The sequence below is a fragment of the Chinchilla lanigera genome, unplaced genomic scaffold (genome assembly GCF_000276665.1).
Source record: "Chinchilla lanigera isolate Chin_1 unplaced genomic scaffold, ChiLan1.0 scaffold00106, whole genome shotgun sequence".
NCBI classification, from domain to species: domain Eukaryota; kingdom Metazoa; phylum Chordata; class Mammalia; order Rodentia; family Chinchillidae; genus Chinchilla; species Chinchilla lanigera.
In genome coordinates this window covers 3,571,764-3,598,754 of record NW_004955507.1, presented here as the reverse complement: position 1 = coordinate 3,598,754, position 26,991 = coordinate 3,571,764, and the positions used below count along the sequence as shown (strand labels likewise).

General features: G+C 46.1%; 3 protein-coding genes across 15 annotated transcripts in view; 2 read left to right on the top strand and 1 right to left on the bottom strand.

The window, feature by feature from the left end:
- Mms19 (MMS19 homolog, cytosolic iron-sulfur assembly component) overlaps positions 1-5,342 on the top strand; it is a 30,369-nt gene extending 25,027 nt beyond the window's left edge. For all 6 annotated transcript variants that reach the window (XM_005407612.2, XM_005407611.2, XM_013506156.1 and 3 more), the window contains 12 exons: positions 1,043-1,142; positions 1,631-1,733; positions 1,868-1,936; positions 2,117-2,243; positions 2,826-2,926; positions 3,064-3,120; positions 3,223-3,409; positions 3,844-3,926; positions 4,056-4,220; positions 4,295-4,354; positions 4,762-4,862; positions 4,942-5,342. In XM_005407612.2, the coding sequence (XP_005407669.1) occupies positions 1,043-1,142; positions 1,631-1,733; positions 1,868-1,936; positions 2,117-2,243; positions 2,826-2,926; positions 3,064-3,120; positions 3,223-3,409; positions 3,844-3,926; positions 4,056-4,220; positions 4,295-4,354; positions 4,762-4,862; positions 4,942-4,969 (1,181 nt within the window). In that variant the 3' untranslated portion in view covers positions 4,970-5,342. The remainder of the gene's footprint in view (positions 1-1,042; positions 1,143-1,630; positions 1,734-1,867; positions 1,937-2,116; positions 2,244-2,825; positions 2,927-3,063; positions 3,121-3,222; positions 3,410-3,843; positions 3,927-4,055; positions 4,221-4,294; positions 4,355-4,761; positions 4,863-4,941) is intronic.
- Positions 5,343-5,532: 190 nt separating this feature from the next.
- On the bottom strand, positions 5,533-15,449 carry Zdhhc16 (zinc finger, DHHC-type containing 16). 8 transcript variants are annotated; one of them, XM_005407603.2, is made up of 13 exons: positions 15,250-15,448; positions 15,041-15,134; positions 13,578-13,652; positions 10,939-11,186; positions 10,570-10,764; positions 10,333-10,421; positions 9,916-9,944; positions 9,190-9,323; positions 9,006-9,053; positions 8,110-8,195; positions 7,327-7,450; positions 7,060-7,130; positions 5,533-6,097 (listed from the first exon to the last, which is right to left on the bottom strand). In XM_005407603.2, the coding sequence occupies exons 4-13, from the start codon at positions 11,179-11,181 to the stop codon at positions 5,983-5,985; spliced, it is 1,134 nt and encodes a 377-aa protein (XP_005407660.1). In that variant the 5' UTR covers positions 11,182-11,186; positions 13,578-13,652; positions 15,041-15,134; positions 15,250-15,448; the 3' UTR covers positions 5,533-5,982. The 8 variants fall into 8 exon arrangements, 7 of the variants coding, with proteins under 7 accessions (XP_005407660.1, XP_005407665.1, XP_005407661.1 ...); XR_264377.2 differs by having other exon boundaries at positions 6,010-6,097; positions 6,986-7,130; positions 15,250-15,449; XM_005407608.2 differs by lacking the exon at positions 10,570-10,764 and having other exon boundaries at positions 15,250-15,449.
- Positions 15,450-15,571: 122 nt separating this feature from the next.
- On the top strand, positions 15,572-22,200 carry Exosc1 (exosome component 1). Its single transcript, XM_005407601.2, has 8 exons — positions 15,572-15,662; positions 16,249-16,364; positions 18,291-18,365; positions 19,425-19,513; positions 20,517-20,550; positions 21,302-21,352; positions 21,485-21,569; positions 22,031-22,200. The coding sequence occupies exons 1-8, from the start codon at positions 15,584-15,586 to the stop codon at positions 22,135-22,137; spliced, it is 636 nt and encodes a 211-aa protein (XP_005407658.1). The 5' UTR covers positions 15,572-15,583; the 3' UTR covers positions 22,138-22,200.
- The last annotated feature ends 4,791 nt before the right edge of the window (positions 22,201-26,991 follow it).

Here is a 26,991-nt window from a genome sequence, read left to right as displayed (position 1 = left end):
CCTTGTTTTCTCTCCTTGGCCGCCTCCTCGTCATGGCTATAGAATACTAAGGTAAGTTTCTTCTCCCATCCTCTCAGAATTTTGCCTTCTGCTGTTGTTGGACAGCACTGCCACCCCCTGGGTATTGGTGGTACTGCATTTTGTACCATCAGTATTTGAATCCTTTATCCTATAAATGAGATTTTACTTCAGGACAAAAGGTGCCAACATGAACAATGGCAAGAACCAAAATCCACTAGTTAGCCCATTCAGAAAATACGCATACCTTTTACAACTGGGCTTTGCAGCCACGCAGCCTTGGTTTGATTTCATCATGAGTTTGCTGAGTTGGGTGAGAACACCCAGTCTTTCTAGGCTTCAGCTCCCTCGCTTACAAAATGGGGGTAAATGGTCATATCTACAGCAAACACGATGGCACACATCTGTAATTCCAGCGCTCTGTGGCACTGAGATAAGAGAATCAAAAGTTTGAGTCAGCTTGGGCAACTTAGTAAGATCCTGTCTCAAAATAAAGAGCTGGGATGTAGCTCTGTGAAGGCACAGGGGAGCGCGGGGATGGGACAGTCACATCTGTATCATAGAATAGTTGGTAAGAATTAAGGTAATTTGTTGTGTCTAGCTACAGCATACCCAATATATGACAGTCACTATAAAGAAGGACCTAAAGCCAAATATGGTGGTGTACACCTGTAATTCCAGCACTCAGGAAGCTGAGACAGGAGGATCATTGCAAATTTGAGACCAGCCTGGGCTACAAAGTGAGCTCAAGGCCAGCCTGAACTGCATAGCAAGACCCTGTCTCAAAAAGGAAAACAAAAAAGAAGGGCCCATAAAGGTAAATCTGGGCTTTCTTAAAATTCTCACACTGTTGTTTCTGGGCCTACTGTTACCCAAGACCACAGCACTGCTAAAGGACAGGTGTAAGCTGCTGTTTTAGCTAGAGGTGAGGCCACCATGAGAGGAACTGACTGTTTGAATTTCTGAACCATCGTCATGGCCTTGTGATTATGGATGTGTATGTGTTGGTGTTTTGCTTTTGCAGAGAAGGAGCCCTCAGTTTTGAGAGAAGTGCTGTTGGCTGATGAGGTCTTGGCTGCCATGGTGTCTGTCATTGGCACTGCCACCACCCACTTAAGCCCTGAGTGAGTATAACTGGTGTGGATTGAACCTAGTGAGGAGAGCAATCTCCAGAATCAACAGATAGTTGCCTCGTCAGCTGTCCTTGTACCTGTACATAAATGGGGAAGTAATCATTAAAGTTTGACTGACGAAGCCAAAGGGAGGTGATTTTAGCATCATGGGGTAGGTGAGCCATTGGCCAATAGTTTTTAGCTGCAGAATTACACGTGAAGCATTTAAAAAATAAAATACATGCGTTGAGTTCCTCACTAGGTGGTAAGCTCTAAGAGAATACCAGTTTGACCTATCTGGTCCACAGCTCTATCACCAGAGTATAGAATGGGAATGGTTCCAGGCACATAGTATCTGTTAAATGTGTAAATAAATGATCATGGCCTGTCTTGTTGGTCCAGTGGCCCTAATGAGAACCTCAGGTGAAAGGCACTGCTGTGAAGGGGAGGGCTGCCTTAGCATCCTAGCTCCTTCATAACACCAAGTACTCTGCCCCCAGGTTAGCAGCCCAGAGTGTCACCCGCATAGTGTCCCTCTTCTTGGATGGCAACACCTCCTTTCTGCCTGAAAACAGCTTCCCAAGCAGATTCCAGCCATTCCAGGTGACAGTCTGATGATGGAAAAGAATCCTGGAGTTTGTTCGTTAAACATTTTTTAAGCCTAATGTGGGAGTTATGGAGGCAGACAAACCTACTGCTGCAGGACCTGCTTGATAGGGGCTCTTGTTCCTTTACAGGATGGCTCCTCAAGCCAGAGGCGGCTGGTTGCATTGCTTATGGCCTTCGTGTGTTCCCTGCCTCAAAATGTGAGTACATTTAGGGAGTTGGATCTTAGATGATCTCTGGGCTGAAATTTGCCACAGCCAAGCTGATACACTTCACTGGCATAGTTCTCATCTACTCTTGTCCCTGCTGCCACTTTCTCCGGGGATTCTTTTGGAGTTGAAGTATTTTCTGGGTCCATTACATGGCCAGGTTTTCTGTAGGTGGAAATCCCTCAGCTGAACCAACTCATGCGGGAGCTTTTGGAACTGAGCTGCTGCCATAGCTGTCCCTTCTCCTCCACCGCTGCTGCCAAGTGCTTTGCAGGACTCCTCAACAAGCACCCAGCAGGTACTGGAATAAGCTTGGGTTAGTCTCCCCAGATCACCTGCCAGAAGAATCTTCAAGTCTCATTCTCTTAAAAAAAAAGGGGTTTTCTAATGCCATGATAGGATTTCACCTGCTCAGACACTGTCTTTGGACAGTCTTTGGAACAAGAATCAAAACCAGAAAAAAATTTTAAAAAGAATCAAAACCAGAATTGGGCTGGGGATATAGCTCAGTGGCATAAGCGCCTGCTTGGCAAGCACAAGGTCATGAGTTCAATCCCCAGTACAGAAAAAAAAAAAAAAAACAGAATTGGGCAAAGCAATATAGGAGGGGGAAAAAGCCTTTTGAGGCCCTAACAGTGGCAGCATCATAGATAAGTCTTCAGTGGGAGTAGGCAACCCTCTCCTCAAATGTCAGCACCGCTGCATCATGAGAATACTTTTACCAGGCTTCATGCTGATTGCTGATCATTTTATCCATAGACAAAATGATACTGCCTTTTTTCCTAATGGTTTCTCGGGTGCTCTGCACGTAAATGATTTCCATCATTAGTCAGTAAAAGAAAAATGAGTTGCTATTGCATCAGCATGTCCCATTCCTCAGGGCAGCAGCTGGATGAATTCCTGCAGCTGGCTGTGGATGCAGTGGAGGTTGGACTGGGCTCTGGGCCCACTCGTCATGAGGCCTTCACACTGCTGCTCTGGGTAAGGAGGTGGTGTACATTCTGACTAGACACAGCAACTGTGACTAAGTAAAATATCCCTATTTGACCCTGAGCCATAAACAGCTGTGTCTCAGGGTTCTATGCCAGGCCCCAGCTTTTCTCTGTCTCTCACTATAGGTAACAAAGGCCCTAGTACTCAGATACCATCCTCGAAACTCCTCCCTTACAGCTCGGGTAAGTCCTTCCGAGGACTCCATTGTTCCCAGGAATGACTTCCATCCTCATTTTTAAGATTGTTCTCCAGTGATGTATTTGAAAGACTTTTGTTTCTTCTAGCTCATGGGCCTCCTGAGTGACCCAGAGTTAGGCCCAGCAGCAGCTGATGGCTTCTCTCTGCTTATGTCTGACTGCACTGATGTGCTGACTCGTGCCGGCCATGCTCAAGTGCGGATCATGTTTCGCCAACGGTTCTTCACAGACAATGTGCCTATGTTGGTCCAAGGCTTCCATACTGCTCCCCAAGGTAAGGACAGTCTGAAAGAAAGGTTCCAAATATGCAGACCTCTCCTCTTGGCCACAATCAATAAAATAATTTGACACCCAAATGGTGCTTTAGAACTATACTGTGGTGCAGGCCAGGTATGGTGGTGCACACCTCTAATCCCAGCACTCGGCGAGCTGAGGCAGGAGGAGGACCACTGTGGTGAGTTCGAGGCCAGCCTGAGCTGCATAGTGAAACCCTGTCTCAAAAATACCAAAAAAAACCCCCAAAAACAAACAAAAAAATCCAGCTATACTATGGTGTGTACCTAGAAAGTTAATAGGGACATATCTTGCTTATTCTTAACTCAAGAAACCTTTTTCCCGGCACCTCTTTTTATAGGCTCATATCCCAGCATAGTAGGATACTGAACGCTCAAGCTGAATGCATAAACCCAGCTTCTCCCCTTTTTACAGATGTGAAGCCAAACTACTTGAAGGGTCTGTCTCATGTGCTGCATAGGCTGCCCAAGTCTGTACTTTTACCAGAACTGCCCACAGTAAGTTGTGCAGTCAGCCTCTAAGCAAGGGACAAAGCTGTTCTCCCAAGCTGGAGCTAGAAAGGGAAGGAGGAAGAGGACCAGGAACATCAAAGCATGATCATCCCTCCCTTTCCTGTTGCCTCTTAGCTTCTTTCCCTGCTGCTGGAGGCCCTGTCCTGCTCTGATTCTGTGGTGCAGCTCTCTACCCTCAGCTGCCTTCAGCCTCTTCTACTGGAAGCACCTCAAGTTATGAGTCTTCACGTTGACACGCTGGTCACCAAGTTTCTGGACCTCAGCTCCAGCCCTTCCATGGTACGTTGAGGCTCAGCACATCTTTGGTACATTTCTCTCAGGTCTCCCCTCACCTCCCTCTGGTTGTGTCCTAGGCTGTCCGGATCGCTGCACTGCAATGTATGCATGCCCTCACTCGCCTGCCCGCTCCTGTGGTGAGTACCTCAGCTATCCTCCCTGGCCAGGGAACTTCTTAGGACGAGCCAAAGTACTCTTTGCCTTTGTCAAGTGGGATTAGCCACCCTGCAGTGTAATTGAGATATCAGTTAGAAGCCACAGATAGGCACGGGTCCTCCCCACTCTTCGGGTCAGAATGGACCTAGTAAACCCTGAACATCCTGTAATAGAGTGGCTATTGTACCACTTGGCTTCCTCTGGAATCTAATATAGTACATGTTGCAGTGCTTAGCACACACTAGGCCCTGGTTCAATTTGCAGCACCAAAAAAAGAACAGAACACATTTTTTTTTTCTTCCAAATATGAGTTGTATGGAGTCGAAGAAGCAGCACTCAGGGTTGCCATGGTTGAACAAGGTTAAGATTTTCTCCTCTGACTCCACAGCTGCTGCCATACAAATCACAGGTGATCCGGGCATTAGCCAAGCCACTGGATGACAAGAAGAGACTGGTGCGCAAGGAAGCAGTGTCAGCCAGGGGAGAGTGGTGAGTTCTAGGTCATGGGAAGGGACTGGACTGAGACAAGTCTCACTGCTAATCCTGCCAACATCTTTTCTGCCTGCAGGTTTCTGCTAGGGAGCCCTGGCAGCTGAGCCCTTGGTCCTGACGTGGTCTCATCTGATAGACAGTCTAACCTGGAATTACTAACTGTTGAGCCATCTTGCCCATGGCAGGGAGACCACTGGCCTCTGCCTGCTTTCCCACAGAGAGAGTACAAGTGCTGGGCTTCTGCTGCAGTGGCTGTAGAAGAAACAGCAGAGTCCTGATTTCTAATGGATTTGTGAAGTAACTAAGCAAGATTACCTGTGTTTGAAGAAAGATCTTGGATTATGGGGCTCTTCCATTAGATCTTTTACCAGGTGAAAGAAACTATGCTACTAAGGGATGAATGCAGATGTGTGACCCTGGGACCAGGGATGGTGAATGTGTGTACCTAATGGAGAATAAAGATTTCTTTGGGTAGTAGGGCTGACTGTCAGATATGCCCTCAGTAGTACATAGCCAGAGGCGTCACTGCCCTAAACTAGAGGATTAGCAATGTTAGAATGAGCCAAGGATTCAGAGGATGAAAAGGCACCATCAGAACCTCACTAGGCCTTGACTCTATCTTCCCTTTCCCTGCCCTACAGTGAGGCAAAGAGTGAGAAGCTACAAATCTTTACAAATGAAATGCCTTTATTTTTGCTTCCTTCAGTAGCATGTGAGAAATGGCAGTGACCTCAGCAGCAGGCCTGGTGTCTCTGCCCCGGTGAGAAGCCAGGATCCCAGCTGTAACCTCAGGTGTTTTCCCAGTCAGCAAGTGGAAAAAAGAGATGACCAGCCCCAGTGCTGTATCTGGAGGAGGGTGGGGTAGCTAGCTGCCTGGCCCCAAGTCTGGGGCTGGAACTTATGTTTGCCTGAGTAAGGGACATCAGTCCTAGGGTTTATCCACACTGTGTCTTCCTTCTGCAGTGAGCACAACCTTGGTCCTTGAGTTGTCCGTGCACAGTACCCTAGGGCAGGCCCACTGGCTCCTTCGAACAAGGATTCAAAGCTGCCTTTGGAGGCCCTTGAGACCTTATAGGCAGCAGAACAAATATTCAAGCTGTTGTTGACACAACCCAGCTCACACTGCCATCACAGAGGCCGAGTGAGCAGTCACCCAGGGAGGGGGCTCCCAGCTCATTCCATTCCCATGGGGCAGGTGACTAGAAGGTAACAGCACCCGAGTAAGCCAGTGCCTACAAAAGAAGACAGACAGGTCTCTGAGTTCCAGAGTTCTTGGTTGTCCTTCGTATTCATTCCACAGCAAGCATATATCAAACACCAAAGTAACAAGAGTTCTAATATCCTTTCTCCAACTATGTCTAATAAATTTACCCTCTGGAACCTTAAAGGCCTTTTGGACGTTTTGAGCTACTACAAACACAGTGGTAGGCAGGAATACAATGAGGGTGGCGAAGGAAAGTACTTACATTCATCTGGTGTTAACTGCCTCAGTAACTGATTTGAGGAATGACTTCCCCTTGTCTCTTGGACTCAAAGAGCTAGCCTCATTTGCTGCCTTTAAAGACCTCTGTCACAAATAGATTACCTCAGTCTCATGTATTGGCTTGAACTCCAGATACTGCCATACAAGTGCGAGGTGATTGATGACCACTGCATCCTACCTAGATGGACCTTCTGAGCATTCTCAGGATTCCACTACAGTCAGCTTCAGGCCTCTTTGGTTTCAAATAAAAACAGTGATTTCTATTCCTAGACTCTAGAACTTCATAGACAAGATCCACTAGCCATATGTAACTATGTAAACGTGTGAAAATGAAATTCACTTAAAATATCAGTGGGCTGGGTGTGGCGGTGGGCATGCTGTATTCCAGCATTCTGGGAGGCTTAGGCACAAGGATCACAAGCCCAGCCTGGGCAATTTAGTGAAACCCTGTCTCTAAATGAAAAACAGCTGGGGGTGTAGGCGCAGTGTATAAATAAAAAACAGCTGGGGGGGGGGTAGCGCAGTGCATAAATAAAAAACAGCTGGGGTGTAGCACAGCACAGAGGTCTGGGGTTCAATCCCCAGTATGGGCAGAAGGGGAGTACCTCATCAGTGGCACTAGCCACATTCTAAGTACCTGGTTCTCCCAGGTATAGACTTTTCCTCATCACAGAGTTCTGTTGGACAGCAGTAGTCTCTGTCTTACTTTACCTTCCTGTGTCCACACCCAGGAATACCTTCCAGTTGTCCAAGCAGCCATAGTTATAAGGATTTCTAAATACCTAGGGCCAAGAAAAACACACGTTTCAACAAACTTCTACTTAATCCCCTTCTCATTCTTGAAACATGGGTGCACTAAAGCTCAGGCAATTCTGGTCTTTAGGACACCTGCATAAGCAATCCTGACGAGGCCTATGTTTACAGGATGCAAGTTCAGTTACCTACCAACCCACCCACACCCCCCGCAACTGTACTCACTCTGCCCTTAGCCTGTAGTCGATGTCTCTCCTTCTTGTTAATGTGTCTTTCAATGCTAGTCTCACCCCGACTGATGAGAACAGCATGCCATACTGTTAGGGCACCCAGGGCCAACGCCACAGAACTAAGAAAAGAGATGCAAAGATTACTGCAAATTAAAAGGCTGGACACTGAGTTGAGCAAAACAACTGGGTAACACCCTCTGCCTCATCGTTACGTTCTGGCACACATCCTAGGTAAAGTTGTGCTTCACTGCGTTTGAAAAAGCATCAGTGAAAACGAACCAGAGTGGCCTGATAATAAATTATGTGGAAAGGAGGGTGGGAAAATAAGGCTATTACTGAGAAAAAAGTTCAGTATTTCCTAATGCTGTGAGGCAGTGGAGGGTAACAAAAGCACCAGGGGTCGGACTGGGATGCGAAGTTCACATCCCATCTTCACCAGTGCTAGCAGTGTATCATGGAGTAACTTACTTTACCCCTCCAGTTTTCCTCATCTATAACTGCACTCACTACCCTTTAGATAGGTCCTATGAACAAGAAATGAAATGCAGAGTTTAACTCACCGTGGTACCTAACAAGCATGTCTGCATCCTTAGTGTTAGTGTTAGGTAACCAGAAATAATGCTCGTATCACCAAAATGCTAAAGTGATGACTCTGCCAACCTCAGACTAACAGAATAGTAGCAAGTCACTTGGATGGGCTTCTACCTGCATGTGGACATCTGGAAAGGTATTCCTGAAAGTGCTCCTCCCTTAAAACTACCAAAACTGAGTTACATACCTGCACAGGAACCAGAGGTAGACAAGACTCTTGTGAGTTATCCTTTCTCGAAAGGAGAAGGTAGGTGGTGGGGTCTGGTGATAAGTCTAGGGAAAAAAAAAAAAAAAGCCTGGCTCCTTTGCTCTGACCTTCAGTAACTGCAGTAGAAACCCAATGCCCACAGGCAGAAAGAAATCTAAACCCAGGAGAGAAAATGGGGATTAAGGCCACCACACAGGAGTCAGGGTAGCAACCAGATAGATGGACCAAGCCCGGTGACACTACCACATGGACAACACTGGGCAGAGCAATTCTGAACAAGATGGTAAAACACAGGAGGAACTGACCCTGGGCCATTAAATTGACGACACAAACAGGGATCCAGGGGAGGCCACGCCGTATCTCCAGCCAGAACTCCATTATATGGCCGCATCCCAGAAAGAAGTCCAGGCCCACACCCAGCACAGACTAATGAAGGCGGAGAACCACATGTCCATTAAGGACTGTGGAAGGGCAGCGTGAGTACAATATGAGCCCAAGATGTTCTTGAATAGAGTCCCAAGAGAGACAGGAAGGATAATTCAGGTGCAGATGGACCAGTCTGATCCCTGTCCCCTGGAACCCCATTACATAGACCAACATAGACGCCCTGCTGCTCAGGCCATCACCATGGCAGAGTCCAGGCTCAGCCCAAAGAGAAGGTGATGATGGGATAGCCAAAAACTGTCACATACCAGGGACTTTCAACTTGCCCCCAGGCCACTTGGTCTATTCACTGTAGCCTGCCCACACACTCCTGATCCAGGATATCTGGACCTCTCAGCCTGCCCCTAAACTAAACTAGCAGGCCCAGCTGCCTGAGCAACTCTACACCCCAGGCCTGAGCAGCAGGAGGCAGAGGGGTGGGGACAGCCCACCTGGTTGGCAAGCGTCTGTGGTTTGTTCTTGTCGAGCTGTTTCATTCTCTAAGGGACGGAAAACAGTGCTGGTTATACTTGCAGCCCCTAGGCGAGGGGTGCCACCAGCCCCATTCCTTAAGGACAAGCTCTATACCCCATGTTCTGAACTCCCGAGATGCCCTGCTTCTCACCACAGGCTCACCTCAATGGCAGCATAAGCCTCCCGGAAAAGGTCCCAACTTCCATAGCTGCAATAGACACACCCCAGAGTCATGAAAAAGCAGAAGGAGAAGAAGTACCGATGGTTATAGTGACCCACACAGTTGTTTAGCCAGGCTGGTGGAGGACTGATTAAGGACAAGATCAAATACAATTTCAGCAAGTATCCGGGCCTTTCTAGTTCATCCTTGGTGCAAGACAACATCACTCAAGCAAGAATTGTTTTCCAAAGGCAGGAAGATGGAATGGTTTCCCAAGTTTGAGGTAACATTATCAGAAGCTTTTCAAGTCCTATCAGGAAATCATGAAAACTGAAAACATTGAGTACAATAAAATGAATCTACCAATACTTCAGCCTAGTTGGGGTTAGCCAGACATCTGAACAGGACAGAAGGGGACTGATGTTCTATCCAGCACCCCTAACAGATCCACAGATGCCCACACCTCTTTCCACTCAATAGCTGTTAGTACGGCAACCTACAAACAAAGACCTATTAGAAGACTCCTTGCTTCCAGAAGACCCATGCCACAGAACTTGTGAGCCCCCTGCTCTCCCAGAAGATGGTCAGCCCCCAAAACGCCTTTCACTAACTTCTTATAAGCCCAGGATTCTCTGCAGAGTGATGCTGGAAGCCGTGAGTTTGTGGCCATTAACCCTACACAGTGCTCTGGAGCCAAAGGCCTCAGGCAGAAGACAGAAAAAGGATACGGCAGTGATGATCCATCTTCAGCACACACCTGTGAGGGAGGGACACAGGCTCTGTTATGGTAGCCAGGGTTCCTGAGATGTCAGTGCCAATGCTTTCCCTACAAGGACCAGCATCCTGCTGAGGTGTAAAAGGGCAGAGACTTTGAAGACAGCCAATCCTTGCTTCAAACCCAGCTCTGCCATTTATTGGCTACATGATAGTGGGCATGGTAAGTCATCTCTCTGAGCCTGTTTCCATACCTAATTCACAGGACTAGCCTGAGGACTGTGGCAGGAGATCAAAAGTACACTGCATGGAACATGTACTTGCAACAGGTACTTGATATATGTCTTAGCAAACTCCAGGTCCAGTTTGGCCCTAGGACTACGGCAAAAGGACCATCACTGGGGTTCACAGATGGCAAAGCCAAGACCCACCTATTGCAGATGCTGCAGTGGTGTGTCCGGGCTGGCTTGGGGTAAATGCACTTCTTACAGATGGAGACTGTGGCAATATCATTCCTGCCCTGTGCAAAAAGAGAAGAGCAACATAAGTACCATAGCAGCACCAGTTTTGTGCCTCAAAAGATCCCAAGGCATTCTCCATCCCACTTCTGAGACAAGCTCCCAGGGCCTACAAGTCTGCCTCCTTCTACTGCCCCCATAGAGACCCACCTGGGGTGGGTACCCTGGTGGAGTGGTGATGGCCTGGTAGTAATGGAAGACGATGAGGATTAGATTCCAGTGACTGTAGAAGAAATGCCAGCAGAGGCGTGGCACTGAGTAGGTTCGGAGGATGAGCGGCAGGACACATAGGTAGGCGATGGCCACAATGGAGCTGGTCAGCACGATCACCAGTACCACAAATACCTGCCAACACCAGTGATGTCAGGTAGACACAGCAAGAAAGCTACACCCACAGGAAGTGCAGGAATTTTTCTCTGGGCAGGAACCTTGCCTCCAGAACCTAGTGTGGGTCCACCAGAAACACATCCCTCTGCTCCCCTAAAACATCCCTCTTCCTGCTGCCTGGGCATCACTTACCACCCCAAACCAGCGAATCACGTTGTCCACCAGCCAGTAGACAGGTTCAAAGGCAGCATCAACAGCGGTTTCACTGCCCCCAAAGGAGTTGTAGAGCAGGGAACGCAGGCAGACCTTGCCGTAGCGCCAGCGCTGCACCAGGCCCCGGAGCAGAGGTGGGCAGCGGCGCCTGTAGCCCAGGAGCAGAAGCAGGCGCAGGCAGAGGCGGGCTGGGCCCAACAACAGGCTCCGCTGGCCACGCATGACTCCTAGAAGGGCATACTATTGTGAAGAACTGGCCTGAATCCTACTGCTCCCTACCTCACCAGTAGGAAGGCCTAGGGCACCAGCTTGGAGGGCAAACACCCAAGTTAAGGCCCAGTTATGACCGTCATCAACTATGGGAAGCAGAAAGGTCACTTCACTTTTCTACAGAATGTTCAGTGCCAGAGCCACAACCAGATTTCAGGAGGTAAGGACTGGAAATTCTGAGCCTACAGAAATCATATTTACATTATACCACGTAAGTACACAGCAAATCCAACATATATACCTACGTACCTAGAATAAAGGGCCACCATAAAGATGTAAGGGAGACCCAGGCGGCTCCAAATCAAAGGAGTCTTTGGAGCTGTCTGTGTAGACAGAAGAGTGGGTAGAGCACAACCAACACAGGCAAAGCTGCCCTCTGTGTCTCAGCAAGGCCAATGTTGCAGTTCTTCGGGGTTTCCTGCTTGCCAAGTGGCACCACCAAGTGGCACTTGCCTCACCACGTGCCCCACCAAGTGGATTCCTCCACCTAGGTCTTCTTTGGTGCTATCTGAGTCTTGGCAAAAGATACTCTTCCTATCCTACTCCCTCTGGGCTGATGTTACAGGCCAGCAGAGATTCCATCTCATGTCAGGACAGTCAGCCACCCCTTGCATGACAGTGGATGCCTTGTCTCTCATTCCATTCCCAGCCCGCTCCCAAGGATATAGCAGCCAAGACAACTTCAAATATTCAGACCAAGAGAACACTGAGGCAGGAGACAGAAGTCAGAGGGATTTCCATGTTAGTTCATGAACCCCTCTCCATGTAAGCCTTCCACTCGTTATTGACACTAAGAACATTCTCTGCAGCTGCTGTCCTTGGCCCCAGGCTTCCCAATCCTTCCCAGCTCACCAGCTCTTTCCAGGGCACCTCTGCAAGTGCCTCCATTTCTGTACTCTCTACCTTACCAGCGTGTGAGATCACTGCCCAGGCAATGAACAGAACTAAAGATACAGATGCTCTAACAGACTCCTTCTGTGACTGTCTCAGTTCTGCAGATTAAGTCTTTTACCAGAAAAGAAATTATCTGATTTTCCCCTAGGACAGCCAGTGAGGGCTTCTCTGTCCTTAGCAACTCCACTGACTTATTTAACAGGCAGCTCAAAACCCAGTGGAAACTGGAGGAGGGTGCTACACCTTAGGAATGGTTTCAGTTCAGTAACTGGAGCAATGTACTCTCCTTGCACCCTGGCTCATCCCCACAAAGGGCCTTTCAAAGAAAATACTTAATTACCTCTTTCTACAGGCTCATAAGCCCTAAAGCAAAAAGTGCCAGCAGATAAGCCCTACAAAAAAAAAAAAAAAAAAAAAGAGAAGACTGCCAATTTGGGAAGGACTGGCCCACTGCACCAGGATAAAGAAACTGGCAATTCCCAATACCTCCTAGGAAGCTGAGAGAATTAAAGTGGAGTGTAGAAAAGAGACAAGGCTGGGTCTGGGGATTTAGCTCAGTGGCACAGCGCCTGCCTGGCAAGCACAAGGTCGTGAGTTCGGTTCCTGGTACCGAAAACCACCGCCCCCCCCCGCCCTAAAAAAAAGAAAAGAGACAAAGCTGAAAACCTCACACTTACCTTTTCTGAGTTGGACTCCTATTGTTTAGAACCATGGTTTGACTGAAGCATGAATTTACAAAATAATAGCCACAATCAAATATAAGAGTGGAACAAAACAGATTGCCCCACAATAAATCTAGGTGACTTTTGGACTGTCCACACCATTGTACATTCCCTTACTATGGATGAGAGTTTACCTTTGCTAAAATACTTTTTATAGCAATAGTGTGCCAATCAGATACATTCTTCACCTGTAATAAATGTGAATTATATTCTACCTTAGAACCTCCTTTTAAAGAAAAAAGATTCTCCAATTCTCTACTTTTTTATATTCTCAACCACCTCCTGAATTCCTAAGCTCTATATCACATGCCTACTTCATAGACTATATTTACCAACTCTTATACCCTAATTCTGCCCCTAAGTAGTTCTGTTACCTTGGACCAATCACTGAACCTTAGTAAAATTCACTATCTTTGTGTTCTCTTCAATAAAGGGATCAGACTATATGTTAAAGTCTGTTCCAATTTTAACTGTTTATGAATATATATATATATATATATGGTATAAATGAAACATTTATGAAGGACTTAGCACAATACCAGCCTCATGGAAGTACTCAGTAAATAACTTGTTTAGGTTGTGGTGCTGGGAACTGAACTTAGGGCCTCCTCGTGCATGATACACAAACACTGTCCTGCCGAGTTACATCTCCAGCCCTTTGTTTTTATTTTTTGAGACAGGATTTTGCTTGCTAAACTGCCCAGGCTAGGCTCAAACCTGGGATCCTCCTACCTTAGCATCCCAAGCAGCAGGGATTACAGGTAGGCACCACCACACCCAGCTTCAATAAACACTTGACTGAAGGACCTGCAGGGATGCAGAAGTAAAAAGGGCTGGTTACATGTCTATCAGTCCCACACCTAGCATCGGGGCACCCCTGCCAATGTGGTAATACTAAAGCAACTGTTACTATCATTTTTCCTGATTAATAAAGAATGAATGCTGGGCTTCGTGGTGCACACCTGTTGTATTCCCAGCACTCGGGAGGAGGACGGCCAGAGTTCAAGGCCAGCCTGCGCTACATAGTGAGTTCAAGGTAGCCTAGACTACATAGTAAGACCTTGTCTTGAAAGAAAGAAAAAGAAAGAAAAAGTGAAATGGAAACCGTTATTAGAATCATAGTGTTAAAGAATGGGCATTTTAGGACACAGAAATCACCCAAACACATAAATGGAAGCTTATCATTGCAGAAGTGCAGGTCAGATTTGAGAGGACAAGCGAGGCTGGCCCCACACTTTAACTGGTGGGATATGGGGAACATGAAAATGTCAAGGAAAAGTTATGTTGTCCATGACCATAACTGAAACCGAAATTTCAATTCAGGAAATTGAGGTAAAGCAAAATTCAAAATATTACGTGTGCATGAGGAATGTGATCTCAGAGTGAACAGAGGAGAAAATGGCAAAACACAGCTCTATCACATGAAGCAGACACTGACTAGTCTCGGCCCTCAGTGGCACTCACAGGTCATAGTGGCCATCTGCCACCAGATTAGGGTTTGAGGCCACAGCTCCCCTCACCCCAGGCCTCTAAAGCACCATCTGTTTCCAGGGGATGGAGAAGGGGACATATGTAGGAACAGATTCCAAAGCCATCAAAAAGCAGATTAAACCGAGCAAAGTCATGGCAAATTTCATCTGGAGAAAGACACTGCTCTCAGAATGTTTGCAATCTCAAGCAGGAAACGTCAAACACCAGTTAAACAGCAGTGTTTTATTCATGCACAGACTTCCCTTCTGGGCTAACATGCTTAAAAAAGAAGGAAAAACGAGTAGTAACTGTATCATAAAGCTGTTCATCCTGCTAGCTGTGGTGCTACAGGCCTGTAATCCCAGCATTTGGGAGGCTGAGGCAGGAGGATCACTGTGAATTGTAGCCTGGGCTACAAAGTGAGGTCAAGGCCACTGCATAGTGAAACCCTGCCTCAAAAAAAAAAAAAAAAAAAAAAAGCTGCTCAACCAAAGTTATGAAGGGGCCAACACAACCAAAGGATCTGATCTCTAGACTGCAAGCTGCAGCTACAAAGACCAGGAAGACCAGGAGGCTGCAGCTACAAAGACCTCTCAGCGAGGGCGGTGTGGTAAAACTGTGATGGACTGAAGGCCAGAAAACTTAGGTTCTAGCTTAGACTCTGTTGAATTATCTTCGCGACTTTGGACAAGTCAAACCCCGTCTCTGGAAGTGAGTTTGCAAACCTGCGAAATGGGCAAGATGGGCTGGTTGATCTCCTTCCCGCTCTGCACGTTACAGCCTCCCCGAGGGTGCGCTCTGTCAGAGGCGGGCAAGGTCCTGCAGGGCGGGCGAGGAGAGAGCAAGAACCCTAGCTTGCGACAAGGCCCCGGGACACGCGCGGTTCGACCCCAGAAAAAAAGGATGCCGAGCATGGGCCGTGGCTTCTCCTTACCTGCCGTCTCCCGATTCCTCAGCCAACTGGAGCCCCGCAAGCCTCTACTGCCGTCCACTACCAGCCCTCCCGCTCCACGCCGGGAGCGGCTCAATCCTACCCACCATGGCAAGCCGCCCGCAGCGCCAGCCAGTGGACCCGGACCCGCGGCCAACCCATCCCGGATCACCAGCGCAAGCGCAATCACTGGAGTCCCGAAGTCCCGCCCCTGGTTTGGTCCCGCGGGGATCCTGGGAAATGGAGTTTACACGCGATGAGTGACTTCTTATGATCACATGACATGACACACCAATGAAGCTGTATCATACTGCGGAACCACGCCTAGATGTGACCAATGAGAAGTTCTCTTTGTTTTCATCCGGGTTTGGAGACAGTAGCAGTCATGGCGCCGCCCGTGAGGTACTGCATCCCTGGTAAGTGCAGTTCCCGTACGGAGTCTTAGGGATAAAGACTGGAAAAGCCTAGAATCCTGGATGGGTACTGTCAGGCTACACCCCGAGCACCGACCGAGACCACCAGGACAGGCAAGATTGAAGCAAACAGCGATATCTTTACTTCGGATTGGGTGCAGCCTGGCCAAGGGCGAAAAAGCCCTTGGCCCTGAACAAAGGAAGGGGGCCTGCTTTATAGACTATTTTAGGTATGGAAGGGGGAAATTCCACTGAGGAAGGTGGAAAATTTCAGTTTCTCAGGGGTGATTGGTGGGTCTGGTGCCTCTCGGGGAGGGAAGTGTAGGAGGACATCTGCATGTTGTCGATTTATAGCGTGGCATTCAGTAGACTCACTCATTCAGTAGACTCACTAAGCCTGAGAACTAGGCGTGGGAACCATCCTGATAAACAGATTTACTTTAGTGTCTCGAGCTGCGTGAGGGGCTTTCTGTTTGAACAGACTGGTTGTCAAGAGTTTTTCTCTTCAAGTTGGGTGAGGTACAATGTGAGGGACCTAACAGCCGCCAGTTTCTGGGAGCCAGTGGCCGACGCAGTGTTCTTTCTGCAGGCGAACGTCTGTGTAACTTGGAAGAGGGTAGCCCGGGCAGTGGCACCTACACCCGACATGGCTACATCTTTTCGTCCCTGGCGGGTTGTTTGACGAAGAGGAGCGAGAACGGCGCGGTAAAGGAGGAGGCTTCCCATCTGCTCTTTGACCTTCTTTAGGTCGCCCTTTGGTTCTGATCCTTAGACACCCACACTTCGGATGCGCCTTCCGTGCTCACCGGAGAACGTTTTGGTCTCTTCTCCTGTGATCGCCCCTACTGTGCACAATGCCACCACACACCCGTTAGGTGGATGGTTCTTGGTTGTGCTCCTCACTCGGAGAGGGAAGTTGGGCCAGAGAAGATGCAAACCAAGAATAGCCGGGTTAGCTGAATTGTGTCTGTCGCCTACCTGTCCTCCTTCATCTAGCTCCACTATCTCCACCTCACTGACTACAGAGCTTTGTGCACGTGCCATCTATCTAGAACACACTTCTTCTTAGCCTCTGTTGGGCTGGGGATTTAGCTCAGCAGCACAGTGCCTACCTGGCAAGCGTGAGGTCATGAGTTTGATTCCGGTACTGGAAAAAAACAAAAACAAAAAAACACACTTCTTCTTAGCCTCTGTAACTCCCACCTCTTTCAGAAAGCCTCTCATGTTCTCAGAGGTGTGCTTCTAGACCTGCTGCTTGCAGAAAGAGGTTGAGGGGGTTGTTAAACGTTCACAAAAAGCTCTATTCCTTTCCTTCATCGTGAAACTAAACATTCAGGTATATGTTCTCCACTACACTCTTCCTCAGATGGACATAAGTTCCATGAAAGCACATCCCACCATACCTTCAGTGTCCAGCGTAAGGTAGATGCTCAATAAATGCTTGTTAGATCCATGAATCTGTCCTAGTTCCAGAAGTTGGTCCAGGGTTAGCTCAAAATCAGATAGTCTTTGAAGGAGCAGCATAAAGCAACAAGTAGCCCAAAAGAAGATTAAGAGGTAAAACATCTTGCCGGGTGTGGTGGCGTACGCCTGTAATCCCAGCACTCAGGAGGCTGAGGCAGGAGTATCCTTTCAAGATAGAGGCCCGCCTGGGCTGCAAAGTGAGCTCAAGGTCAGCCTGAACTGCATATGAAGACCCTGTCTCAAAAAGACAAAAAAAAAAAAAGAAGACGTAAAACCCTGGAATACCAAACCTAAACTTTCTAACTTTAGATTTCTCTTCATCTGTAAAAAGAGGAGCGTTCTATTCAGCCAATTTTGGGAATGTCCTTTACATTCCTAAGTTTCTTCATTTTGTAGTTATCTTGAGCATTTTCATGGGTCAGGCACGGTGCTGACCTCTGGGGATACAATAATGAACTAGACTCACTTAGTTTGTGCTATCACGGGGCACGGACACAGCATTTAAATAAGTGCTCAAATAGGTGTATGACTACAAATGTCATCACTGCTTAGGAAGAAAATTACACAGCGTCATGAGACTGTGTAACAGCTAAACATTCCTTATCAATGGAAGTGAGATTTAGGCTGAATTGTCTAAGGGTAGCTGGGGAGAATGCAGTTCTGGCAGAAAGAACAAGTTGAACAGAGACCATGAAGTGAGAAAAACAGTAAGTTGGGGAAATTGAAAGAAAACTTAAGCACAGTGAAGAAGGGAGAAACTGATAAAAGATGAGACGAAAGGTATCTGTGTTATACAATAATCAAAGAGAAAAGTGCAAAATATTCCCTTAAGCTAGAAGAAAACAAATATTGCCATTATTAAATGACATCTATTTGGTAATTCTATCCTGGACTGTTAGAGGAGTCATCTGCGATTATAGGCAATACAGTTATGTCTCAGGAGAATCACCAGAAAACATGTTATACCTAAGCAGGAATGTTTAGATTATGTCTTCTAGCAGATTTTATCTTCTCCCTATAGCTCCTTGTCCTGCTCCTAAATTTAATTCACCATGCATCTGGCCTTTTGTTCTCAACCACATCAAGATGTTCCTATGTTTTTCTCAGGCCACAAGTACTTTTATTCAAGGCTTAGCCACAACATTCATTTTATTCTTTTCTCTGTAGCTTCCTGTGGTATCTGTGATGCGGGAAACAGAGTCCCAGTTACTTCCAGATGTGGGAGCTATTGTCACCTGTAAGGTAAGTTGGGCCTAAATCCATGCTGAGCACACAGATCCAATGCTAAAATCATGACCACTCTAGAACTGCAGTCTGATGTGGTAGCCATTAGCTACATAGGCTATTTAAATTTAAGTTTGGCATGGGCACACTTGCGTAATACCAGTTACTTGGGAGGTTGAAGCAGAAAGATCACAAGTTTGAGGGCAGCCTGGGCAATATATTAAGCCCTTGTTTCAAAATAAAAAAAGGCTGAGATGTGCCTCAGGAGTAGAGTGCTTTTCTAGCATATGCAAGGCTCTCACTTCAAACTCCAACTACCAGAAAAAAAGAAAATAATTAATTAAAAGCTATTGCTGATAATCATTAGGTATGTCTAAAATGTACCAATAAAATTTTTTAAAAAAAGTATTGCTGGTGGCACATGCCTGTAATCCCAGCACTTGGGAGGCTGAGGCAGGAGGATCACCACAAGTTCAAAGCCAGCCTGGGCTACATAAGGAGTTCAAGGCCAGCCTGGGACACGTGAGACCTTGTCTCAAAAAAAAAAAAAAAGTATTACTGGGGGTGATGGTGCATGCTTGAAATCCCAGCACTCAGGAGGCTGAGGCAGGAGGATCTGATCCTCCTGGCTCAGCCCGCCACCACACCTGTAACAGGCCCAGGCATATTATCTCAGTTGACGTCTATGGTAACTCTATTAGGTGGCTGCTAAGCTATCTATTAGGATATCTGTGGCTTTTATTCCACAGATATCACTTAGGCAAAGGTAAGTAGGAGTTAACTTGTCTTAAATTCTACTTGGAGCCGGGCGTGGTGGCACACGCCTGTAATTCCAGCACTCGCCTGTGGGAGGCTGAGGCAGGAGGATCATTGTAAGTTCGAGGCCAGCCTGGGCTACAAAGTGAGCTCAAGGCCAGCCTGAACTGCATAGTGAGACCTTGTCTGAAAAAGACCAAAAAAAAAATTCTACTTGGTGGAATTGCTGAACTAAAATCTTAGTGATTCCCAGTTTATTGCTACTTCCTTGAACTGACAATTGCTAATGTTTCCTGTGCTGATCCTTTCTCTGTCCCATAGGTCTCTAGCATCAATTCACGTTTTGCTAAAGTTCACATCTTATATGTAGGCTCTACACCACTTAAGAACTCTTTTCGAGGAACTATCCGGTAAGGAGTATTCTTGTCTTCATATTTGCCCTAGCACCTGGTGTGAGACTACAATAGTTGGGAGAGTTGATTTTTTGCTTTATTTTGTTTTGTTTTGTTTTGAGACAGAGTCTCATGCTTGGCTAAGAGTTGAATTTTAGAACAATTACTATTCCTACTCCTGCCTACTTTTGTCTCTCTTTTATGCTTTGATTTTCCCTGTAGTAGCCAAAGAAAATGTTCTATGGGCTAAGACAAAAGGAAAAAATTAATGAAAGAGAATTTAAAAATAAAACAAATTGAGCAAAGGTAAAAATAAGCAGCATAAGGGTGAGTCAGGCCAAACAAAGGTCAGAGAAGGCATTTTAGGAAGTACCTTTTTAAAACACATTTTATGTAGATTAAACCCAAATGTTATTAGACATTAAGAAGTTTTTGGAATGGGATGTGTGGCACACACATGTATTCCCAGCACTCGGGAAGCTGAGGCAAGAGGATCACCGTGAGTCCAAGGCCAGCTTGGACTACACAGTGAGTCCAAGGCCAGCCTGAGTTATGCAGTGAGACCCTGTCTCAAAAAACCCAAAAACAGAAAAGAAGTTGTGGGGAAACAGTAGGTTATTTTTTTCTGTGGATTGTTTGAGGAAGAACAAACACTTACTGCAGGCCAGATAGTTTAATTTTCAAGGCCCTTCTTAACCCCAGGGTTCTATGTGATTCTGTAGTGCTTTCATTCAAGGGCTCTTGAAACAGCAAAGTTCCTCACCATTTCTTGCCAAATCTCTTATGCTTTTCTCTAGTCAGAGCTATCCATACTGATGCTTTGTGTGTACAAGAAGGGGAAATGTTTTCTCCTCTCAGTGTGGACTAAATCTGCCTCTCCTCCCTGCTTCCCTGAGTGGCAGCTATGTCCCTGTTGTAACTCGTCCTGTATGCTCTTATCCTGTAGTTCTTTGGCTGCTAGAACCTACAGGGTAATTTTTTCTTATAAATAATTAATATTTCTGTTAATTCTTTTTTATAGCAAGGAAGACGTCCGAGCAACTGAAAAAGACAAGGTTGTTGGTCGATTTGGGCTTCTTTTTTTTTTTTTTTTTGCATGGCTGTAAGAATCTCAGTTTTGTAAAAGTATTACCCTAGGGAATTTCAAAGATCCATAGAAATGCGGAATCTGCAAATTTGAGGCCAGCCTGGGCTACATAATGAGTTTAAGGCCAGCCTGAACTGCATAGCGAGACCCTGTCTCCAGAAAAAAAAAATTTGAGGACGGGCATGGTGGCGCATGCCTGTAATCCCAGCACTCAGAAGGCTGAGGCAGGAGGATCATTGCAAGTTCGAGACCAGCCTGGGCTACAAAGTGAGCTCAAGGCCAGCCTGAACTACATAGCAAGACCCTGTCTCAAAAAAGACAAAAAAAAATAAAAAATAAAACATAAAATTTTTTGACTACCAGTTGTGTTGGCACATGCCTGTAATCCCAGCACTCAGAAGGCTGAGGCAGGAGGATTGCCATGAGTTTGAGGCCAACCTGGGCTAAATAGTGAGTTCAAGGCCAGTCTGAACCACACATCAAGACTCTATCTCAAAAAAAAAATTGTTGACTGACTTGAATAATAATATCTGGCCCCTGGGATATAGAAAGTAGACTGGCTCAGGCTGGGGATATGAGAGATTGCTTACCATCCATAAGGCCCTGGGTTCAATCCCAATCACCTCAAAAAAAAAAAAGAGAGGGAGCATAAATAGATAAACTGGCTGTACCAGGGGGTTAATAATTTCACACTTAACACTCCTGTTCTTTCTGTGCAGGTTGAAATTTATAAGAGTTTCCGCCCAGGTGACATTGTCTTGGCCAAAGTGGTATCCTTTATTCTCAGCAAACTTCTGAAGGTCCTTTCTCAAAAGCAGAAATGAAAGTAGAGAAACAACTCAAGTAGCTGTGGGGAGAAGACTTGAAACTGCTCATTTTCCTTCACCAGTGCCAATGACTAGATCTCCCTTGGTGACGCACAGTCCAATTACTTACTGACCACTGCTGAAAACGAGCTTGGAGTGGTAGTGGCCCACAGTGAGTCAGGTGAGTGGGTCCATGCTCCCACATCTGAACTTGTCCTTGGCTTAAGATGATACCACCTAGTGATGCTGTGGATCTCTTTTAGTTTCTACAAATATATTCTGTGAGGTTCATCCAGTGACGGAATCATTTTTCAAAACATAGCCCCATCGTGAAGCAACCTATGTCTGTGCTTACTGCTGAAATTAGAATGGTTTTCCTAAATCTAACAAAACAGGGAACTCACCCCATAGCTCAGTGGGATAAACAGGACTTCTTCCAGGTGAAGTGAGTTTCACTACGTGACATTTTTTTTTTTTAAGGTAGTGCTGAGGGTTAAACCCAGGGCCTTGCCCATGCTAAGCAAATGCTCTGCCACTAAGCTACACCCTCAGCCCAAAACTTTAATTTCAGATGCAGCTGAAAAGAGGAGTCTCAGGGAAATATTTGGGGTCCCAGCTCCCACATTGGCTTTTTCCTTGCAGGTGTCCAGATGGTTCCCATTAGCTGGTGTGAGATGCAGTGCCCGAAGACCCACACAAAAGAATTCCGGAAAGTGGCCCGAGTGCAGCCTGAATTCTTGCAGACCTGAGAAGCCACATTTTACCCCAGGGAAGGGAGGATACTATTTACAAGAGTACATGTATAAAAATTACATGGAGATCTCATGGTCTTTATTCAGATACCTAGGTCATCCAACAGCGTCCTCTACAAAAATCTGCTAGTAATTTACTCTATACATAGACCACTATTCTTATGAACCTTTTAGTGAATTTCATCCTCCTGAATGATGAAACTTCTCTTTTAGAGACACCACCAAACAAAACTATAATGTTGGAAATAGCCTAGTCCTCCTGATAGTCACTAGAAATATGTATATTTTTGCTGTGACAAAGAAAACATTTTCACATCCAGGCATGGTAGCACACACCTGTTATCTCAGCTCTCAGGAGGCTGAGGCAGGAGGATTATTATGAGTTCAAGGCCAGACTGAACTACATAGCGAGGCCCCTGTCTTAAAAAACAAACAAACAGGTCAGGCATGATAGCATGGTTCCAGTACTCAAGGGACTGAGACAAGAGGAACTCTGCAAGTTTGAAGCCAGCCTGGGCTACATAGTAAGTTCAAGGTTAGCTCGAACTATATGGCAAAATCCTGTCAAAAAAACAAAATAGCCAGGTGCAGTAGTGCTTGCTTGTAATCCTAGGACTTGGGAGGCTGAGGCAGGAGGGTCACTTTGAGGTCCAGGCCACCTTGGACTGCATAGTGAGTTGAAGACCAAGCTGAACTACATAGACCCTGTCTCAAAAAAAAACGCCAAAAACAAAAATTTTTCTGAAAGGATTCTCAAACAGGCAAACGGAAAAACATCTAAATCATATCATGACTTTTTTTTTTCTTTTTTGAGACAGTCTTGCTATGCAGTTCAGGCTGGCCTTGAGCTCACTTTGTAACCCAGGTTGGTCTCGAACTCCCAACAATCCTCCTGCCTCAGCCTCCCGAGTGCTGGGATTATAGGCTTGCGCCACTACGCCCAGCCATGTCATGACTTTTAGAGCAGATGTTCTTTTTGTTAACTGCTGTCCATTAACTACCATGTGTCATCTGGCTGCTTGCTCTGGACAAAACTGACTGTCAATTTCTTGTATTTTTGTGTTCTGAGTACTTCTGCATTCTAGGTGCCAAGCCTTAGGGCAGGCATTCTGTGTACACCCCTGATTTAGGCACATTGCAGTTGAATGGAAATTATAAGACATGCCTGGTAATCCAGGTAGCATGTGAGTAGTCCTGAAAAAGTGCTTAGTAAACACATTTTTATTGACATAGTAGGAAATATTTGTTAAATCTGAATAGAAAAGAGGGACAGAGCACCATCAGGTGAGGTGGCCAGGGAAAGATTTGTAACATGAGAACAGAAGGAACTCGGATAAGTGAAGTGAAGATTTCCAGGCAAAGAGAAGCCCTAGCAAAATGCTGAATTAGAAATGAGATTGTAAGTTTGGGTATGAGGAGAGGATAGAAGAGGAAGAAAGGCTGCAGAGAATATGAAGGAAAGAAGAACATCAGGTGGCTCTTCTAAATTTTTACTTATTTATTGGGAAGGGGCAGGATACTAGGGCCTAGGGCCTTTGGATTGAGCTACATCCCCATCCATTTTTTATTTTGAGACAGGGTCTTGTTCAGTTGCTAACTGCCCATGCTGGGCTTGAACTTTGATCCTCTGGCTCAGCCTCCTAGAGTGCTGTAGTCACAAGTGAGGTGTTACTTGAGGTGCCCATGACCTGACGGCACTCTCAGGATGAGCTCTAGAGGCAGCCCGCCTGCCTTTGTGTCCTCGAGTTGCTAACCTTCTACTTCTGCTTTTTAAATTTTTTTTTTTAATTTTTTTGTTTGTTTTTTTCCAGTACCAGGAATCAAACTCACAACCTCATGCTTGCCAGGCAGGTGCTGTGCCGCTGAGCTAAATCCCCAGCCCTGCTTTTTTAATTGAAAATTTTATTGTCATGACTGTAGACCCACATAGTTTTTCATTTTGTTTTGTTGTGTTTGCAGTGCTAGGGATCAAACCCAGGCCTTTGTGTACACTGAGCACATGTTTTACTGCTGAGCTATACCCCCAGCATGCATGAAGCCCTACGGTCAATTCCCAGCACTAGGGAAAAATGATACAGAGCTCTTTTGTCTCCTTTGGGCAGTTTCCCTGACTGGTGACGTTTTGCAGAATTATAACATAGCAGGCTGGTGTTATAGCTCAGTGGTGGAGGCCTCCTAACATGCAGGAGGTTCTGAGAGGTTTAATCACCAGAGTGACCCAAAAACAAGACCAAAAAATCCAAAACTCCCAGGATGTCGACACTGAAGTTCTTTTTCTCACTTTATGTTTCCTCATCTTAATAAGACTAGTATGAGAGAAAAATACTTGAGTGCTTAGTACATGGCAGTATTATTGCTAAATGTCATTATTATCATAAGTCTAATTGTTTTCTGTCAAGTGTCTACTAAATACCAGCTCTTAATGCTAGACTTTGCTGTAGGTTGTTTTGTCTATTCCTATTGAGAGATATTATAAAACTTTAGTTTTTTGGTTTGTTGGGGTTTGTTTTGTTTTGTTTTGTTTTGTGACAGAGTTTCACTGTGTAATTCAGGGTGGCATTGAACTCACCATGTAGCCCAGCCTGTCCTCGAACTCCTGGCAATTTTCCTGTCTCAGCCTCCCAAGTGCTAGGATTATAGGCATGTGCCACCAAGCCTAGAAAATTTTAGTTTTCTTATTATAGTGCTGCAAACTTTTTTTTTTTTCCCAAGACAGGATCTTGGGCCAGAGATATAGCTCAGCGGCACAGCACCTGCCTGTGCAAAGACCTGAGTTCAATTCACAGTACCAAAAAAAAAAATTTTTTTTCAGGAATGGTGGTGCACACCTGTAATCCCAGTACTCAGGAGACTGAGGCAGGAAGATCCCTATCCCTGTGAGTTTGAGGCCAGCCTGGGCTACATGAGCAAGTTCAAGGGCAAACTGAATTACATAGTGAGACCCTGCCTCAAAAAAAAAAAAAAAAACAGTATCTCTCTGTGTTGTTCAGGCTGCCTTGAATTCACTCTCTCTCCCAAGCTGAACTATCAGCAGTCCTCCTCCCTCAGCCTCTTGAGTGTTGGATTACCATGCCAAGAGTGCAAATAAAACTCTTAATACTGTTCGTCTTTGTGCATGCCTATGATGCTTTGGCAGAGTAGATTCCTGGAAATTGCCAGGCATGGTAGTGCATGCCTGTAATCCCAGCATTCAGGAGGCTGAGGCAGGTGTATCTGCCAGTTCAAGGTCAGCCTGAATTACAGACCCTGTCTCAAAAAAGAAAAGAAAATGAACCAGTTTCAATATGGAGAACCTTAACTACATGCCTGAAGCTGTGTTCAACACTCGGCATAAAGGAAGCACCCTGGCAAGGGTGAATACATTACGTTGTAAGCTTTACAGTGTTTCAGACCTGTGTCTGAGTGCTTTGCTGCCATGTGATGACTGTGACTTGGAACGAGAAGATGAGTTCATCCCTAGATAAGAAATAGAAGTAACTGCTGCTTTCCAGAAGTTTAGAGGTAGCACATGAAAAATGGCAAATACTGCTTCTAAAACACTCGATTTTGAACATCTTTCTGGGAGCCACCTGGGAATAGAGAGAGGAGGGAAGGAAAGGGCGAGGGACTGCTTTGCCTACTCTTGTAGGAACTGGCGGTGGAGAACAGTGAACATGATGGAACCCTTGTCTTTGCAGAGTATTTCTGAAATTCGGTGTCACAAGAAAAAGTAGTCGTGGCTTTCTTCATGACAGCCCACCCTGTCCCAGGGTGTGATTTTACTTATTTCTCCTCTTATTAATCCACGCTTGCTCTGCAGAGCCACTTTTAATTTTTCCTACCTCGAATAAATGTGAAACCTAACTTTGGCACCATAAAGAAAAGGGAGAAAGAGACGGGAGAAAGGAGAGGGAGAAGGGGGAAGAGAGACAGAAGGGGCTGAGTATGTAGCTTAGCAGAACACTTTCCTAGCATGCTTAAGTCCCTGAGTTCAGTCCCCTCGGCCACTGGTGGCAAACCTATGGCATTTGTGCCACAGCTGGCTGTATTATCACTGAAAGCTCTGCAAGGTTCACCGTCACTGCCCTACCGAAGTAAAAAGATGGTGGCTAGGAGGCCTTTTTTGTTCGCCCAAGCAGCATGTCTGACCTGGGGTATTAGGGATCTAAAGCTGTATTTGAATCGGGATATATCATCTTTGTGTCTTTCTCTTGTCCACCAGTACCCGCTAATTGCAAACAGAACAAGGCTGGTTTTCACTCAGACCAAACTGTATCCAGCTGGATTTAGTTCCCATCTCAGTAGTTTCTAGTGAGAGCATGTGGGTCTCAGTAGCATAGTTTCACTATCTAGTCAGGATGGAGAAATGGAGGCTGGGTGATGCCAGTTTACATATGTTTGCTAAGAGCAATTAAAACAGCAGCTGACGGACTTCTGATTTGTTGCAAACCCAGTTAGATTCTCTTACCCATAAACATTCGATACTGTATGTGCCGATCTCTCCAAGTAGCCTGAACTCCTTTTGGGACAGGATTCTCTCTTACCTTTGAACCCTAGAATACATATCGTGACTTAACATAGCTCAAGTACTCAGTAAAATTTTTGGTGGAGCCCAGCCTAATAGTACACATCTGTGATCCCAGCTATGGGAGAGGCTGAGGCAGGAAGATGAGGAGTTCCAGGCCAGCCTGGGCAACTAAGCCAGGGAAATGTCTCCATTCAGGGTAGTAACTTTGCCCAAGGCCAGTGGTTTCCTTGAAGACATTCTCCTTTTCAAGACTATGGTGTAATGGGCCATTTCCTGGGCTGGGGATACAGCTCAGTGGCACAGTGCCTGCCTGGCAAGTGCAAGGTTGTGAGTTCAGTTCCCAG

Coding starts and splice junctions, on each gene's coding strand:
- Exosc1 (XM_005407601.2), top strand. CDS start 15,584: ATGAGAAGTTCTCTTTGTTTTCATCCGGGTTTGGAGACAGTAGCAGTC. Junction 15,663..16,248: donor CGTGAGGTACTGCATCCCTG/GTAAGTGCAGTT, acceptor TTCTTTCTGCAG/GCGAACGTCTGTGTAACTTG. Junction 16,365..18,290: donor AGAGGAGCGAGAACGGCGCG/GTAAAGGAGGAG, acceptor TTTTCTCTGTAG/CTTCCTGTGGTATCTGTGAT.
- Zdhhc16 (XM_005407604.2), bottom strand. CDS start 11,181: ATGCGTGGCCAGCGGAGCCTGTTGTTGGGCCCAGCCCGCCTCTGCCTG. Junction 9,945..10,332: donor CACTGCAGCATCTGCAATAG/GTGGGTCTTGGC, acceptor CCTCCCTCACAG/GTGTGTGCTGAAGATGGATC. Junction 7,451..8,109: donor TACCTCTGGTTCCTGTGCAG/GTATGTAACTCA, acceptor CTCTTTTCTTAG/TTCTGTGGCGTTGGCCCTGG.